General features: G+C 44.3%; 2 protein-coding genes across 3 annotated transcripts; one reads left to right on the top strand and one right to left on the bottom strand.

Annotated features, from left to right (window-relative positions):
• Positions 1-1,479: 1,479 nt before the first annotated feature.
• Positions 1,480-6,871, top strand: LOC124661527 (protein SGT1 homolog). Of its 2 annotated transcripts, XM_047199390.1 has the most exons (10): positions 1,484-1,730; positions 3,469-3,538; positions 3,643-3,767; positions 4,062-4,227; positions 4,688-4,784; positions 4,857-4,922; positions 5,320-5,455; positions 6,013-6,095; positions 6,170-6,274; positions 6,404-6,871. In XM_047199390.1, the coding sequence occupies exons 1-10, from the start codon at positions 1,562-1,564 to the stop codon at positions 6,509-6,511; spliced, it is 1,125 nt and encodes a 374-aa protein (XP_047055346.1). In that variant the 5' UTR covers positions 1,484-1,561; the 3' UTR covers positions 6,512-6,871. The 2 variants fall into 2 exon arrangements, with proteins under 2 accessions (XP_047055347.1, XP_047055346.1); XM_047199391.1 differs by lacking the exon at positions 6,404-6,871 and having other exon boundaries at positions 1,480-1,730; positions 6,013-6,091; positions 6,165-6,270.
• Positions 6,872-7,068: 197 nt separating this feature from the next.
• LOC124667044 (probable WRKY transcription factor 27) lies at positions 7,069-10,055 on the bottom strand. Its single transcript, XM_047204375.1, has 3 exons — positions 9,082-10,055; positions 8,843-8,965; positions 7,069-7,734 (listed from the first exon to the last, which is right to left on the bottom strand). Exons 1-3 carry the CDS (start codon positions 9,495-9,497, stop codon positions 7,296-7,298), a joined length of 978 nt encoding a protein of 325 aa, XP_047060331.1. The 5' UTR covers positions 9,498-10,055; the 3' UTR covers positions 7,069-7,295.
• Positions 10,056-15,998: the final 5,943 nt, after the last annotated feature.

Here is a 15,998-nt window from a genome sequence, read left to right as displayed (position 1 = left end):
GTCCAACTTATCCATCGCTGGCACATGCAGCACATATGCAGACTCCCGCATTTTGTCCTATTTACACCCTAAGTTTTTATAGCGTTGGTCTTCTTGTATATGCATTCGTTGTGTCAGCTACAAAAAAAACATCAAAACTAGACCTACTTAATTATCCTCAATTTCTCATATTCTTTTAGATTCTTTTCTCAAGGTGCATGAACTGAACTATTGGTTGGTTTTCCTTTTGGTAAGTAACTCTGTGAAGTGTTTTGGCCTGTTGATGCCGTACAACCCAACTATGTCATTTTTAGGTGCACTATCTTATGGTTTGAACTGCACTTGCCAACTATTTACAAAAACATGTTCTCCTTTTGAAAAAGCAAGCAAGTAATTTGATTATTTGTTAGCATAGTACATACACGTTATTTGGTGTTTGTCAATTTCATTGTACTAAAATTTCAATTTAGCATTTTTCTTGCTCTTTGCATCACATTAAGTTGTTGCGATGTTGACGAGACATGTGTGAATTTCAACTATGTTCCCGGGTTAAGCATGAAAATCCCATATAAAAATGCATGTTAGTATGATATTTCATCTTCAAAGATAGAGTTGTATCTTATAAGCTTAGAGAATTAGGAGGTTTTACATTTTGAGGAGCTTCATTAGCTATACATTTTCCTAGAACCTAGCTTGTGACTCTGACAATGTACACTAATGGTTATTTGTTTGTACATTTTTAACAGTTTTCTTAACAATGGGGCTAGGTGGTTATACTCTGCATCCACGAAAGAGAGTGCGACAATACAAGTTTTCCATAATTTCTTGTGAACTTTAAACGGCCACACAAGGCCAAGTGGCCAAGTGGTACGTATGTCAGACTATAGCTTTGTGGCTATGTTTTTTTGTAAACATGAATTTTCATGTGTACTATGTTTACATATCTAACTAAAAGATAAATTGTGGAGCCGTAGCAACGTACGGGCATTCAACTCGTGTGGGTTTGCATGTCCATTCACATTCCCACGTTGCTTCGATCGTGAGAATACCTACCTTGTGAAGATGCCATGGAGCGTTTAGCAATTAGCATTGACCTTCCATCATCACCATATTCTAATCCCCACCGGCACGACAAGCCAGCGACTCCACATGGGTGCTACCCCAATTAATCGGCTAATCACGACCCCAAATACCAACACCACAAGTAAGTCACAAGTCACTACCTTAACCCTACACAGCTTGCAGGATGCTAACCACCCAATGATTCGTGAAACTTGCCGTGTTCAAAAAAAGCAAAACAATAGGAAGGCTTGGTGCGCACAAAAGACAGAAAGAGAAAAGAAAAAGGGACGAAAAAGCAAAAATACAAAAGACAGAACTTGCTATGCACTGCAAGGTGCAAGCCCGGCCCTAGCCCAGCCCAGCCTCGGAAGGCTCTAGAAACAGCCACACGGGCCTTAAGAGGCCATTTACCCGCAATCCAATCCATTGGATCCCCACCAAATACCGTCGATCTCTCTCCCTCGTGCTCGCTCCCCAAGTCTTCGCCGAGTCGTCCCCCTCCGACCTCGCCGCAGACGCCATGGCCGCCGCCGCCTCGGATCTGGAGAGCAAGGCCAAGGCCGCCTTCGTCGACGACGACTTCGAGCTCGCCGTCGACCTCTACTCCCAGGCCATCGACGTCGGCCCCGCCACCGCCGACCTCTACGCCGACCGCGCCCAGGCGCACATCAAGCTCGGAAGTTACACTGGTACCTGCCTCCCGCTCCCCTTCTCCCACCCTCGTTTGCTTATGCGGCGCTGCGTGACGAGGGCGTGTATTAAATCCAGATGTTTGCGTGTTGTTCTGGGCGTAATAGATGCGTTTGATTCGGCTGCTGCTTGTCGCGTTTTACGCGAAGCGATGCGACTGTAGGTTAGGGTTATGCAGGTCAAGCGCGCTTAAAGCCCTAGTAAGCTTTGTTTTCGCATCTAAGAAAAAAAGCTTTTTTTTTGTTTCACTTTCTTACGTAATTCGTGTTGCGTGTCGAAGTATTCGGGCGAGTGAAAGAAGGTCTCCGATAGGGGTCGCACAGATTTGGGCGAAATAAGTTCGGTTCGTAAAGGGTTTGACTTTCCCGGAGTGTGTAGGCTTGGGAAGATGTGGGGGTAGAGTAGCTTTGCGGCGTGCTTAGTATAGCCATTGCACGACTTGTTGAGATGCTATATGGTTAGTGCTTGCTTTTTGCTCATCGCCTAGGGATTTCAGTCTAAATTGGTGTGGACCTGTGAACAAGGAATGAGGTTATATGAGTGGGCTGCTTGATCTCTGGTTGTGTAGAGGGCTGTTGATGCTTTCTATTTCTACATTACAGCCTTTTTAGTCTAGCCTTGAAAAGGAGTGAGATTTAATGTGGTGGCATGGAATGTTACATTAATCTCTTATTAAAACTTGGGTACTATATTGTGAAACAGTAGGAAGGAAAAGAAGAAGACTCTGGCTAGGAGTGCGTCTGTATTTCTGTCTTCTGATTAACTATTTGGTTGTCTGCACGTTTTGTTTTCTCCAGTTTGGTGCATTGTGAACTGTGAAAAACTGTTACAGCTACAGCTTATATTTATGTGTTTGACAGAACAATTTGGTAGCAAAAGTTCCCCTATGCAGTCTGTATGCGGGCACTAAATCCCACTGCCTATGGTTATATGTTCGGATACTTGCTAATTTGAGAATTATTAGTAATATGATTCCTTTATCAGGGAGGTCTGGAGATCCATGTTTCTGACTATGTAGCCTTTTATCCTCGAAATATTACAATATTAATTCTAGTAATAACATCAAGCAGTTGCTCTACTCTATCTAATGAAGATAAAAATTATCTTATGTGTCATATCTGTAAATTCAACTTCAAGAGGTACTTTGCTTTGCTGTCATGTGATTGCTTTCATGATGCGGGCTAATATTTTTAAGTTGTAACTCATAGCCATGTTATATGCTTGTTAGAATATTCTTAGCACTTTCTTGTTTGTCTGTGACATGTGCTTGTTTCCTCTCTTACATATTGATGAAACCTTTATCTGGCTGTGTCAACGATGAATCTTGTCATGTGGCTTTTTTATTTGCTCATTACCTCTAGAATGGTTTGAAATGTTAGTGCCGCACTTTGCATATAACATCATCATTTCAGTTTCTGAGTACCAGTTGTAACTCATTTGTGAACTTTAGCCCTAGATCCTTATGCCCGCTCAATTAACCAATCAGTATGTCTGCAAATATAGTTTGTTAGTTTCTAGGGACTATCTGCAATATTTTTTACTATCCCCTCATGATCATTACTCATGAATAGGCCATCGAGGCTAATTCCTTCATTTCTGTACCATTGGCTAAAATCACCTACGTTTGTGGACGGATGTGATAGCTATATCATGTTTTTTTACTTGTTTACTGATAGTAATTGCATTTTCGTTATAAAGCAAAACTGTGCACTGAGCGCATATTAATTTGTCTTGCAGAGGCTGTAGCTGATGCCAACAAAGCAATTGAACTTGATCCTTCGATGCACAAAGCGTACCTTCGCAAAGGGTTAGTGATGCATTTATTTGCTTCATTTGTTAAATATTTTTCTAATGGCGCACTGCCACATGTTGCATATTCATTTTTATGTGATAAGAAAATCTTGGTTGCAGCTCGGCATGCATCAAGCTGGAGGAATACCAAACTGCAAAGGCTGCTCTTGACGTGGGTTCTTCCTATGCATCTGGTGACTCAAGGTTTACTCGTCTGATGAAAGAATGTGATGATCGCATTGCTGGTGAGTGAAACCTTTTTGGGTCAGTGATTGCGTGATGGACATAGTGATATTGTTTAGTTTGGGCATGCAACTATGAGAATATATGATCTTTATGTTAGTACTTGTTTTGACTTGTTATCTTCTGTTTCTCATAATAGTATTGTGTACTGATAATTAATAAGTGCATGTTGATTATCCAATGTTTCAGAACATGCTAGAATTTCTGAAGCTGCATATGATATTTTCTGTTGCTCTCTCTTATTCACACTTGTAGTACTTGGGTTATTGGTTATGAACTTGTTATTATCTGTTCAGAGGAGGCTAGCCAGGTGCCAGTAAAGAGTGCTGCTGCTGTTGCTGTGGCTCCAGCCACAACTTCTGGGGCTACAACTGTGGCTACTGCTGCTGAAGACAAGGAGGATGGTGCAAGTATGGAGAATGCACAGCCAACTGTAGAAGTGCCAAGCAAGCCCAAATACAGGTAATCAGTGCATAGTTCCTTCAATAATGCTCACTTCTCCCAGGGCACATTCATTTCTATGCACTAACTTTTTGAATTTTTGGAGACATCTAGTTACATCAACTAAAAGCTGCTCTTACCTCATATCCATATTAATTGTCTCTAATATGGATGTTTCTAGACATATTTTAGTTCTAGATACGTCCATGCTAGCGAAAAGTAATATGTTATCGGAGGGAGTACATCCGTTCCGAAATGTAAGCCTTTCTAGAAAGTTTTGCTTTCTAAAACGGCTTACATTTCGGAGCGGAGGTAATACCTTTGGTTACAACATTATTTACCACCTTATTTATAGGCTCACAAGTGTACATAATTCAAGGAAGAAATATTAGTGTATCTATCTGAAAGAAAGATTAATGTTTATATGCCCTGAAAAGTGGATTGATGCTAACATTTTCTGGTAATGCATTTTATGCTGCAGGCATGACTACTACAATAGTACTTCAGAAGTGGTACTGACAATTTTTGCCAAGGGTGTTCCTGCTGACAGTGTGGTTGTTGATTTCGGTGAACAGATGGTGTGTTTCTGTCACATATTCTTCCAAATCAGTTGTTATTTCACTGTTGACTAATCGAGCTGCACTTTCTAGCTGAGTGTCTCAATTGAACTTCCTGGTGAGGAGCCATACCATTTTCAGCCTCGTCTGTTTTCAAAGGTACAATATTGTCGTTCAACTTGCACATTGCAAACAGTACATGTTGTATTGCTATTTCTCTTCAATGCTTTGTCTGCTAAGAGCTCAATGCAGTAAAAATATGGGATCTGCTTCCATGTATTCAATACAGGGCCTCAAAAAGCATATTCTCACATTTGCTAGTGAATAGTCCATAAATATGTTATTATTTTGGGAACATGTTATAAACAATTTGTAAATACATGATTCTGGACTTCATTATGCGAATTTTGGGATGATCTGTGCTTTCTTGTTGGTCAATTACACCCGGGGATCCAGAATTTATGCTTGTTATTACTTATATAATAATATAGTTTACTAACTGTATTTCTATATGACAAAATTTACATCATTGATTTGTTTGTTTGTTGACAATCAGATCATCCCAGAGAAGTGCAAATACATGGTATTGTCTACAAAGGTCGAAATACGCCTTGCAAAAGCTGAGCCGATAACTTGGACATCATTGGATTATAAGGGTAAACCAAAGGCTCCTCAGAAGATAAATGCACCAGGTAATTTCTTGAATACGGGTAAATTTGTTAGCTTGTTTGGTTGGAAAAGTTTGCTGTGATTGAACCCCCTTGCCGACTACATGATGTTGTTTTGATGTGTAGATACTAAAGCCTTCTACCAACTTTTTTTTTTCTTACCCTAGATGTAATTAAATTACGGAGTATTTTTAATCTGATGATCGTTAGCAGTGCCAACTTTGCTGAAATCCAAATTCTGAGCCATGATCTGCTGCCAACATAAAAGATGTGTTCCTGACATGTCATTAATAAAATATATGATGGTTCCTGCAATGTGTGTGGATGATACTTTTGGTTCGCACTGAGGGCAACAGATGTATAAGAGAACAACATAAAAAAACAGATGATGCTGACTCCTGTTTGTACATAAACCTCCATACCATGCTTACTTTTTTCAGTCAGGCTGTTTTTTAGTGTTCCAAGTTTGCATTATGGTTACCAAGGTAGTATAAGCCTGAACCTTCTAGTATAGTTACTAGATGAACAATGTATCGTCTTCCATTTATGAATGAAACATTCATATCTTACATGTTTTGCAGCTGAATCAGCCCAGAGGCCATCTTATCCATCATCAAAATCCAAAAAGGACTGGGATAAGTTGGAGGCTGAAGTGAAAAAACAGGTTTGCGTGTGTGCAATTAATATCAGCTTTCTCTACTGTTATTGAAGTTTCTCATTATTTTGAGTTTGTAACAGGAGAAGGATGAAAAACTTGATGGTGATGCTGCATTGAACAAGTTTTTCCGTGAGATCTACAGTGATGCAGATGAAGACATGCGCAGGGCAATGATGAAGTCCTTTGTATGTGATCTCCATCCTTGTTATTTCCCTTCTGTCAATTGACCTTTGCTTGTATGGCTGGCAGAGTGTTCTCATGCTTAGATCATACTACTTACATACTGTCTGTGAACAACGTGTCTGCTGTTGTAGGTGGAGTCCAATGGTACGGTTCTCTCAACCAACTGGAAAGATGTCGGGAAAAAGCCTGTGGAAGGGAGCCCTCCTGATGGAATGGAGCTGAAGAAGTGGGAGTATTGATGAATTCAGATCATCCATGTTGTAAATCCTGGTTGCGAGTCATGACTTGGCTGTGGACTTACAGATCAATTTCGGTCGGATTAAGTATGTCAGCTCATCATCGCGTTTCCGTATTGTTAAGCTGTTTGCGTGACATGTTAGCTTCTAAGTACCTATTCCTAGTTTTGCAAGCTACAGCTGGGCATCTGTGGTAGGAAGTGCAAAACGTAACTTGTATGGTGGAACTATCATCTGTGAAATGATGCTCTTTTTTGTCTGAAGTATGCCTCTTCTTATTTAGCCGTCACAGTCTGTTCTGATTTCGTACATGATCCGTTTGATCGCATTTGAATTTTTATATGTGATTGATTGTCTGAGAAATTGGCTAGTCAAGGGTTTCCCTGCTGGCAAAAAGAAAGGACGAAGAGTTGTGACTGGTGGGTTGCCTGTATGATCTTCAGAGTGTACTATCTGCTTTGCCATTATGAGCGGCATTTGTACCTGTAGTTTGATTGAATATAGAAGTTAAAGCTGGTTAGTTCTTGTTGCCTCCGTGTGTTCGTTGTAGTGAGAGACGAACCACAGTTACATGGATACAAGATCAGAATACCACTAGCAAGTAGACAGAAGAAAAGAAATCTTCAATTGCTGTTGAGAGGGACCATGACAAAATCATACACACGCACACCCAAAATGCCTATACTGCTTGCTTTGTGACCCCTCCCTCGCAAATAGGTGAACAAAAAGGGCAAAAAGTTGTCAATTCTATATACGGAGTATGTCATAGCTACACTTATCTCTCCAGCTATAGCGAGAGCCGTCGTCCCAGGACGCCGTCCTCCTCGAAAACCTGATCCAGGTCGCCGTCCACCTCGGGCGCCAAGAACTCGTCCAGGTCCAGCCCTGCCGGCCAGAACTCGCTATCGTCATCCGCCGCTGCGTCGTCGGCGCTACAGTCCACAGCCATCGCCGACGTCTCGTTGCTTTCGTCCTCGCACTTGACCGCCGCCCCGTGGGCGTTGCCGCCGTCTTTGGTTTGGCTGTTGGGCGACGTCGTCGGCCGGTGGTCCTCCGCCGGGGTGGACTTGTGGCGGGTGGTTCCGGCGAGCGCGTTGATCTGCGTCGGCACCGGGTGGCAGTGCTCGGCCATGTAAGTGATGACGAGCACGCCGGGCTTGGCCGGGCTGCGCTCCACCAGCTTCCGGGCCATGCATCCCTTCATGCTGCTGCACTTGTAGTATCCCCTGATGATCAGAATGAGAGCGAAATTCAGTACACGTACACCCTTTTCTTGCGGGGAATTTAGAGGGCCTTATTTCAAGGGTGTGACTACTTATAACTTCGTTCTTGCTATCCATGTTAAACTCACCATTAACACGGATAACAAAGCAAATTTAACGGTTCAAATCCATTTTTGTACCCGCAACTGAATTTTGTTTAGTTGTAACCCCACTTACAACTGAAAAAGTATCGGTTGCAACCTGACTTGCAGCTCAATTACATGACACTATGTAAATCCGATGTTGTAGGAGTCTACAAAGCACGAGTTTCGTTCTCAGTGTATTAAACACTAGCAATTCCGTTATTTCCAACAAAGGCATACACATACACCTGCGCTACGTACTTCCTCCGTCCATAAATAAGTGGATATCTAGCTTAAAACTTTGTCCACAAAAGAGTGTATTTCTATGCTCCTAATGCACATTAAAGTAGCAAAAAATGCTTCTCTCTCATCGCATGGAAATCAAACCCAAAAACATTCATCACATGTTTTCCTTGATTTCTACATGCACTTAGCTCATTGGAGTAAAATAATTAAAGAAGAGAGCGATATTGATTTGCATCTTCCTAATGTATTTTTTTACCTCACCTTATAGTTTATCTTGAAAACTCTCGTATGTACATTTATTTATGGAAGGAGGAGTAGTGACATGTACCCTGTACTATAACTAGTACGGAGTACTCGAGTACAAGAATCATGTTGTACTGCAAAAGTACACGTGAAGTGTAATGACCTAATTAGCTCGGTCAAAGACTAGGTCATGCATGTTACTGCAAAAGTACACTTGGAGTAGTCTAGAGGCTTTATAATAGTGCTGTTGACTTTGCAATTATACCAAAGTGTTTGAAATCCGTGATCACGGTGCGATTTCTTGATGATCGGCTCGTACAAGCAGCAGTACGTGTCAATATATGACCCAAGGTAAGTATGCACGAGTAGACAGCGAGATTGTCCGAAAAGAGAGCAGCTAGTGAGTTAGTGACGCGACTGAGGACGACTTGCAACGCGTGGAAATGGTAAGTTTAGGTCGAGGGAGGTTTGCTAATTAAATTAAGGTAGTAATTAATTACCGGGGATAAGGCGATCCTTTGATGGGCTTTTGGCCGTACTTGCGCCACGCCCAGAGGTCGGAGGAGACGCCCCCGTCGGCCACCGGCACCTCGCACACCACCTTCTTCAGCTGGCTCTTCTTGCTGCAAGCACGCCACCAAGAACACGACCTCCGATTAGCACTCCTCTTCTACTACTCCGTAGCTAGCTTCTTCATCCAAAATTGCGCGCGAAGCAGAAATGATCAAAATGAACTTACCTTCGTTTAGGCCGCGGGGTGGTGGTGCGCATGCCGGGCTTCCGCCCAGGCGGCAGGCGCGGCCGCGCGCCGGACGTGGACGCTGCGGAGGGGAACGAGATCATCACCTCGTGGCGGTCGTCTGCCGCTGCCGCCCACGCCTGCGAGGACGGTGCTGCGGCGAGCAGGAAGGGCTTGCGATCCAAGTCCAGGTACTCCAGGTCGTACAGCGCCGCGTCCTTGGCCGCCACCGGTCCTCGCACCATCTCGCGCGGCTCCCGTTTGACCGTCGCCGGCGCCGCGGAAGGAGGAGGAGGAGGGCCGGCACGGTCGTCTTCGGGGTGGGAGGAAGGGACTAAGGTGGCGCAGCTCCTCACGACGGCCTGCAGGTCCCAGTCGTTGAGGTGCTCCATGCGCCGCGGCTGCACGCCGCACATGAACGACGACCGAGCTCCGTCGAGCGCTTGGTTTGACGGAGTGAGGGAGAGAGGAGGACGCGTGCAGCTCAGCCTTGGTTTGGCCGGATGGGGTTGACTTTTGGAAGTGGCAGGCCGGTCCGGCAACCCTAATATATACGCGCGCGTAGGGACGTACGTCGTGTGTACATAGACGCGTATACTTGGAGGATTGATTAATTTAGGAGAGAGTGGCACGGGGACGGCCTCGATCGCTAGCGATGACTCGATCCCACAAAGTCAAAGCCGAAGCCAAGTGGTGGGCACGGCTTGCAGCAGCTAGCTAGGGGATAAGAAGAAGAAGAAGATGATCGCGTCCGGATTTGAACTCATCGGCTAGACGCAATTTAACTCTACTGCATTGTTCTATACACTTGTCAAAGGGGTGTTGTCTTGCTATTGTTTTCCTTGACTTTGCTCCAAATGTCAAAAGGGAGAGAGAGTGCATGCATTGAGGAAAAAGCTCGAATCTTGATTGGGATCGAACTCTCTCGCGTCACTAAAGCTAGTATGAGCTATAGCAAAGCTGCTTGCAGGGGGAATATGTATAAGCCGCGAATTAAACTTTGGAGGCGCTTGACTCTTTATGCCAATCCTATATAATTGGCTGCGCCTTGACCAGCCACTTGGGGTCGTCAGGCGTCGGTTATAATCCTCCATCTGACCTTGCGCAAATGTCAAAGGGCGTATCAAGGGAGGGAGACAAGGAGAGTGCGTGAGCCGTGGCATAAAATCTCGCCCATATGCGTCAGATCTCTGGAACAGGGCCGCCGCCAATGGGCGCGGCGATAAGTGGCAAAGCGACGGTGGTGGAGTGCGGGGGCCTTTTGGCCACGAAAGGGACGCCAGAGGGATCGTCTTGGTGGTATGTCTCTAGCTAGCTAAGCTCCGTCGCGCCCGCATGGGTGCCGCTGTCGCCGCCGCGCTCGGCTCCGTCTTGTCTAGCTAGCTAGTGCGCGCACGCCCAGCCGCGGCCGGGACCCCGGCGTGCGTCCTGCCCGCACGAGCCGTTAACTTCTCCGGCGATCGGCCGATGCCGACGCGCAGATATTGCGCGTGCCGCGCGCGAGTGACGATCGAGAGCGATGGATAATTTGCAGCAGGATATGTGGATAAGCAAGTGTTGGCTGTGTTGAATGATAGGTACGGTTCGGTCTGTCCACGTTATCCGTCGACCGTCGGTGGCTGGATGGCCGATCGCCACTACCGCGCGCGGCTGTTAGTTAGTGTTAGGTCTGGGTGTGCAGTCGTCGTGCTTCCCGTTGATCAGGGCCCGAGTGACACGTGAACGCGTGTTCGGTCCGGTTGCCGGTTACGATCACCCATCTGCCTGGCCATCACGGTTCAAGTGCTACTACATCCCATCCATCTGCTAGAAAGGGTCACGCAGCTGTCATCACCTTCAGCCCCACACCTCTCTCCCGCGTCGCTTCCCAAGCAAACCCTAACAAACGGGGTCACCTCTTGCCCCCCAGCCCGAAGGAAATGGCCCGGGGGTTGCCCTAAGGCATGGGAGTGGCGCGGCCGCCGCGCGTGTTATAGGGTTGGCGGTTAGCCAGTGAGAGCCGACGATGGAGGTGCCCTCAGGCGCCGTTACCTAGTTGAAGGTATCGTTGTTGCGATCTTCCGCCTCATGCCAAGATGGTTCGGGGGAAACACTAGATCTAGGTCTCACGGATCCGACGATGGTGACACTTTCGGTGCCGCTCTCCCTCTTTGGAGCATCGTTGGGGCATCATTTTGGAAAACTTGATGCTTGGAGGGGTCTGCCGACGGAACGATGTTTCATCTACTGTGTCGATGGCCACATGAACGCATGAATGATGATGGATGCGAACATGGCAGTGTCACTATTCACGGGTGGAGCCAAAGGAACAATGTCCCTAATGCATATGTTCAACCTTGCAGCTTTTGATCAATATAATTAGGCCTCCCTGAATGCTTTCTTAATAAGATCACAAGTACTACTAAAAGAATATTGGATGTAGATGCGATGTAGCCTAGGAAAGCAGTCTACAATATTTAAAATCTCAAGGCCCATTTTGGTGGCACCTTGGTAGCGGTGGGAGACAACATTTAGTTTCACATTGCTAATTGGAAAAGAGTCGGAGCAGATTATATGCTATTCCAACTCCACTGATTGAGTGAGAAGAGAAGGAGTTCACGCTCACTCCTCTTTTTTCGCCGTCCGCCTCGCCACACATCGCACGCGTGTCATGCGAATCGAGTTAGAGTTAGAAACCCATTTTGTGGAAGAATAAATTTTTGCTTGGTGCATCAACTGAGTTGGTACCTGTCGGCGTGCGTCTTCCAACTCATGGCGGTTCGGTTGGTGGCTCCCCTCCAGGCTATACCAGAGGACAAGAGGCAGAAGAGATCCAAGAATTATCCACTCCCTTCTCTATCTAACGTCTAGTTCCTTTTTTTGTGATGCCCTCTAGGTTTCCCACCCCGACGATTGAGTGCATGGTCATCCGGGGGAGCAGGTCTCCGAAACCCTATCCGTCGAGCACCCCGATGATTGAGTGCATGGCTGTCCAGGAGAGCAGGTCTCCGAAACCCCGTCCGTCGAGAACCTGCACCGGCAAACAAACGATAACGTTTTTGGGGAGCGTCTCGGCGCGATTGCTTGCTGATGTTCAAGTTCTTCCTCGCTGGCTTGCTGCTTCATCAGCGAATCCGGTGACTCCTACAACACCATGGGCGATAGCAACAATAGTCATGGTGATGCTACTGTTGGAGCGACTTCACGGTTGCGATGTAAGTACCGAGCCTCTCTTACCTTGCACTTGTACTTGTTCCATATTCATGCTAGATATGCTAAATCTGGTGTATATGGTTAAATATGCTAGTGCATCTGGTGTGTATGGTTCAAATCCCAGGTTTATCACTTTGATGTCTTATAGCGGAACATTCACGTCGACAACGGGATACTAGTGGTGACTTCGTCAATTTTGAAGACCCGTCGTTTCAGTTCTTGGACTCAGTCTTTCGAAGATGCTCATAGGGGATGAGTGTGCATGCGTTCATGGGGATGAGTGTATGCACGCGTTTGTGAGCGTTTGCATTTGTACTATGTTTCGCAAAAAATTATTTACCCATGAATTTTCTGTGTTTTCTTAAATATTTACACATGAATTAAGTTTCAATCGTCGGCCAAACTGCATGGTTAACATGGAGCGGTATAAAATCTCTTTTATAAAAGTTGGCACACATCAGGATTATCGCAAGAATGTTTGTTTTTCCCCCTTTATGTGCACACCGGAGTCTGGAACTGACTTGCTAAAGGCGGTATCTAGCGGATGCGAAATGTGTCACGACGAGAAGAATCATTACTCAAAGTGGGCTGGATCGATCGTAGAGTAGCCGGCGACGCTGACGGCTCTCTCTGTCTGTCTCTTTGCACCAAGCGAAGCGGTCCATCCAATTTTTACGTTGCGAACTTGCGTTTCGCCTAGATGCATGCGGCTTCTTCCTAGAGTACATTTTTTTACGATGGAATATCGAATCGACGAACTAAGTTCCGTGGCTGACTGCTTGCTGAACCTTCGAGAGCGTTGCTGGGAGAAGCGTTTGCCCGATCAGGCGAGCCAAGGGACCTTCGTTGACCTGTCGGCCTGCCCGCGGCGACGCGTTTAGTTGCACGGAGGGCGCATATATGAGCGGAGCAGAGGTAGCTCTTTTCCAAGGAATCTCTGCACGTCTTGGCCGTCAGCACTTGACGCCCCGATAGTAAAGTAAGGAATAGAATAGCTACTTAAGCATAAAAGCCTACTTAAGCATAACTAGGATAGTGCAGCTTCGACACAATCCATACTTAGTGGTGCAGAGAAGGCCTGAGGCTCGAGGGCCCGACCGGCTCGTAGGTTGAACAAGCGAGCACCCATCTTTCAACCAAGCATTTGAAACTTACTCCCTCTGTTTCGTACTAATTATCACAGGTTTATATGTATCTATACATAAAATATGTTTAGATACATACACAAAGTTATGCACCTCAGCATAATATAATGATCATGTCATCTCCCATGGCATATTATAGCTATAAAAGACAATAAAAGCGACAAAAGTGTGCACCGATAGAATACGGCTACACTAATAATAATGCTAGGCATACCATTTAGATGACGTGCTAAATCCACTTTTTATTCTTTGCAATATTAATTAGAAAATTAAGTCGCAACTCGCAAACATTATTCAGAAGCCTCAGCCGTAGCATCCCGGGGTACGAAGATAATAAGAAAAACATGTTACACTCAAAAAAACTATATGTAAACAATTGAAGCCGAGAGAAGCATTGACAATCTAAGCATATAACTAGGCTCACTCTTATTTTACAACTTCTATGGTTACTGGCTAGCAAATACAAAGTCAGAGCAAGGTATATCCATTAACTTCTAAATGATAAGAGAAGTAGCTTTGGAGTCCTTGCTCTGCGATATTGTCGGATTGTTTCCAGATTGCAAGAAGAATTGGTCGGATATATTTTCAGCATTGTCCGAGAGAGGCAAATAAGGTGGCACACAAGCTAGCTAGGCATGATTTTGATTCGAATTCTACTTTCTTGTGAGATGGTGAACCTCCACCGTCAGTTTTAAGTGATGTAATTGACGATGTTATTCTGTTGATCAATGAATAAAGTGCACGCCTTAAGTTAAAAATAAGAGTAATGATATAGTACGAGTCTACAATAGAAGCACCAGACTTTTAAGTTTTGGAAGGGATGGACAAAGCGCACTAAGCTGAACCCAACATGCTAAATATGGCTGAACCCAACATGCTAAATATGCTTAGAAAATGATGTTATTTGACATTTCACTAGGTTTTTGCTTGTAATTGAGTTGCAGCACTATACATTGTCAAGCTAAATTTTTATAGCAGTGAGCCAGAAGGTCGTGGAGAGTGGTGACAGGCCGTTCACACGTAAACATTTGGGCAGTTCAGACCATTTGACCAGAAACTACTGAATTGACTTTGGTCTTAAAAATTTGCTACCTAATTTTTTGATCGATCTTCTCGGTTCGGTCATAGATTTTTTTTGCCCACCCCTAGTCTAGATACATGCAAATCAGTGAAAACTAATATGTAATGAAAGGAGTAGAAAGCTGGCTTTATGAAGCTCCTAAGCCGGATTGTAGGCACAATGTCTTTTTCTTGCCATGGTCTTTACTAAGAATTAATAATCCACATGCATATTGATAGAATCACAAATCACTTCGTCCATTGAATTCAAAATAAAACTCTAGCGAGGTTCAGTATCAACATTCATACTCACACATACTCCAGTAAATTCAAATACAAAGTTTTGTCTCTCCATAGATCCTCTTGCAAAGGTATACCGCCCCTATATGTGGTTCTGGTAGTTGATGATAATTCCTATGGACTAATGTTTTCATTGAGTTTTATATGAAGGAATATTTCATAGGCATTGCTTGATACCATGTGGTTGATTCAAGTATGAATCCCATGAAGGTAAATATATACCTTGAGTATTGGCATCAACATCATCGACTTGAAGAGATGAATATGATGTGATAAATAAGAAGAAATGAATATGGATTCTTGTGTGGAACTCAAATAAGCCATGCTCTATCTTATGTGAAGCCATGGATGATCAAGATTTTGAGAGTTTGTTTTGTAGAGAAGAATTCAAGATATGAATCTATGTCGAAGTCATAATGTCTCATGAGTTGAGTCCCGGTTGACCAAGACTTGGAGCATGCCATCAACTGAAGAATTCTTTATGTGCCTCATGATATTGTGACAGAGCATGAGAAGATATAAGATTGACCAATACAAAGAGTGAAGAATAATGGATTCCGGTTTGTCAACACATGAAACATAAATAATGTACCACATGGGATCATGTGATCTTGTGGTATGCCCATGAGAGGATGACATCAAGTGGTGATCGTCATGAAGGCTGAGAAGCACAAGTTCAAGATAAGAATCTCAAGAAGATCATACACTTGAATCTTATTGTCCATTTGATTATTATGCATATGAATTTAATGAAGCTATCCCATAGTGGTGTATGGGGGAGCAAAATGTGAGTCTTCACCAAGCAACAATGATCAAGTGAAGTATTTCATCTTAAATGAAGTAATATAATGCGTAATTATCAAGATTAAGCAGGATGTGCAAGGCAAATGTATGGCTTCACTAGGTTCTTATTTTTATCGGTATCAAGGCGGTTGCTGGGGTATCGAGTTATACCATAAATAGCCTCACTTTGAAGAAGGGATTTTGGTTGAGTAACTGAAAGGATCGTATGCCGCACCTAGAGGGGGGGGTGAATAGGTGCCAACCAATTTTTAGTTCTTTTTCAATTTAGGCTTGACACAAAGGTAAATTCTCTAGATATGCAACTAAGTGAATTTACCTATATGACAAGACTAACAACTAAGCACGATATATCTACGCAATATATAGGAGATAGAATGGGATAGAGGTAACCGAGAGTGGAGCACGCAATGACACGGA

The sequence above is a fragment of the Lolium rigidum genome, chromosome 6, assembly GCF_022539505.1.
Source record: "Lolium rigidum isolate FL_2022 chromosome 6, APGP_CSIRO_Lrig_0.1, whole genome shotgun sequence".
NCBI classification, from domain to species: domain Eukaryota; kingdom Viridiplantae; phylum Streptophyta; class Magnoliopsida; order Poales; family Poaceae; genus Lolium; species Lolium rigidum.
Note: the sequence above shows the minus strand (reverse complement) of the source record. Positions and strands in the feature narration are given on the sequence as shown.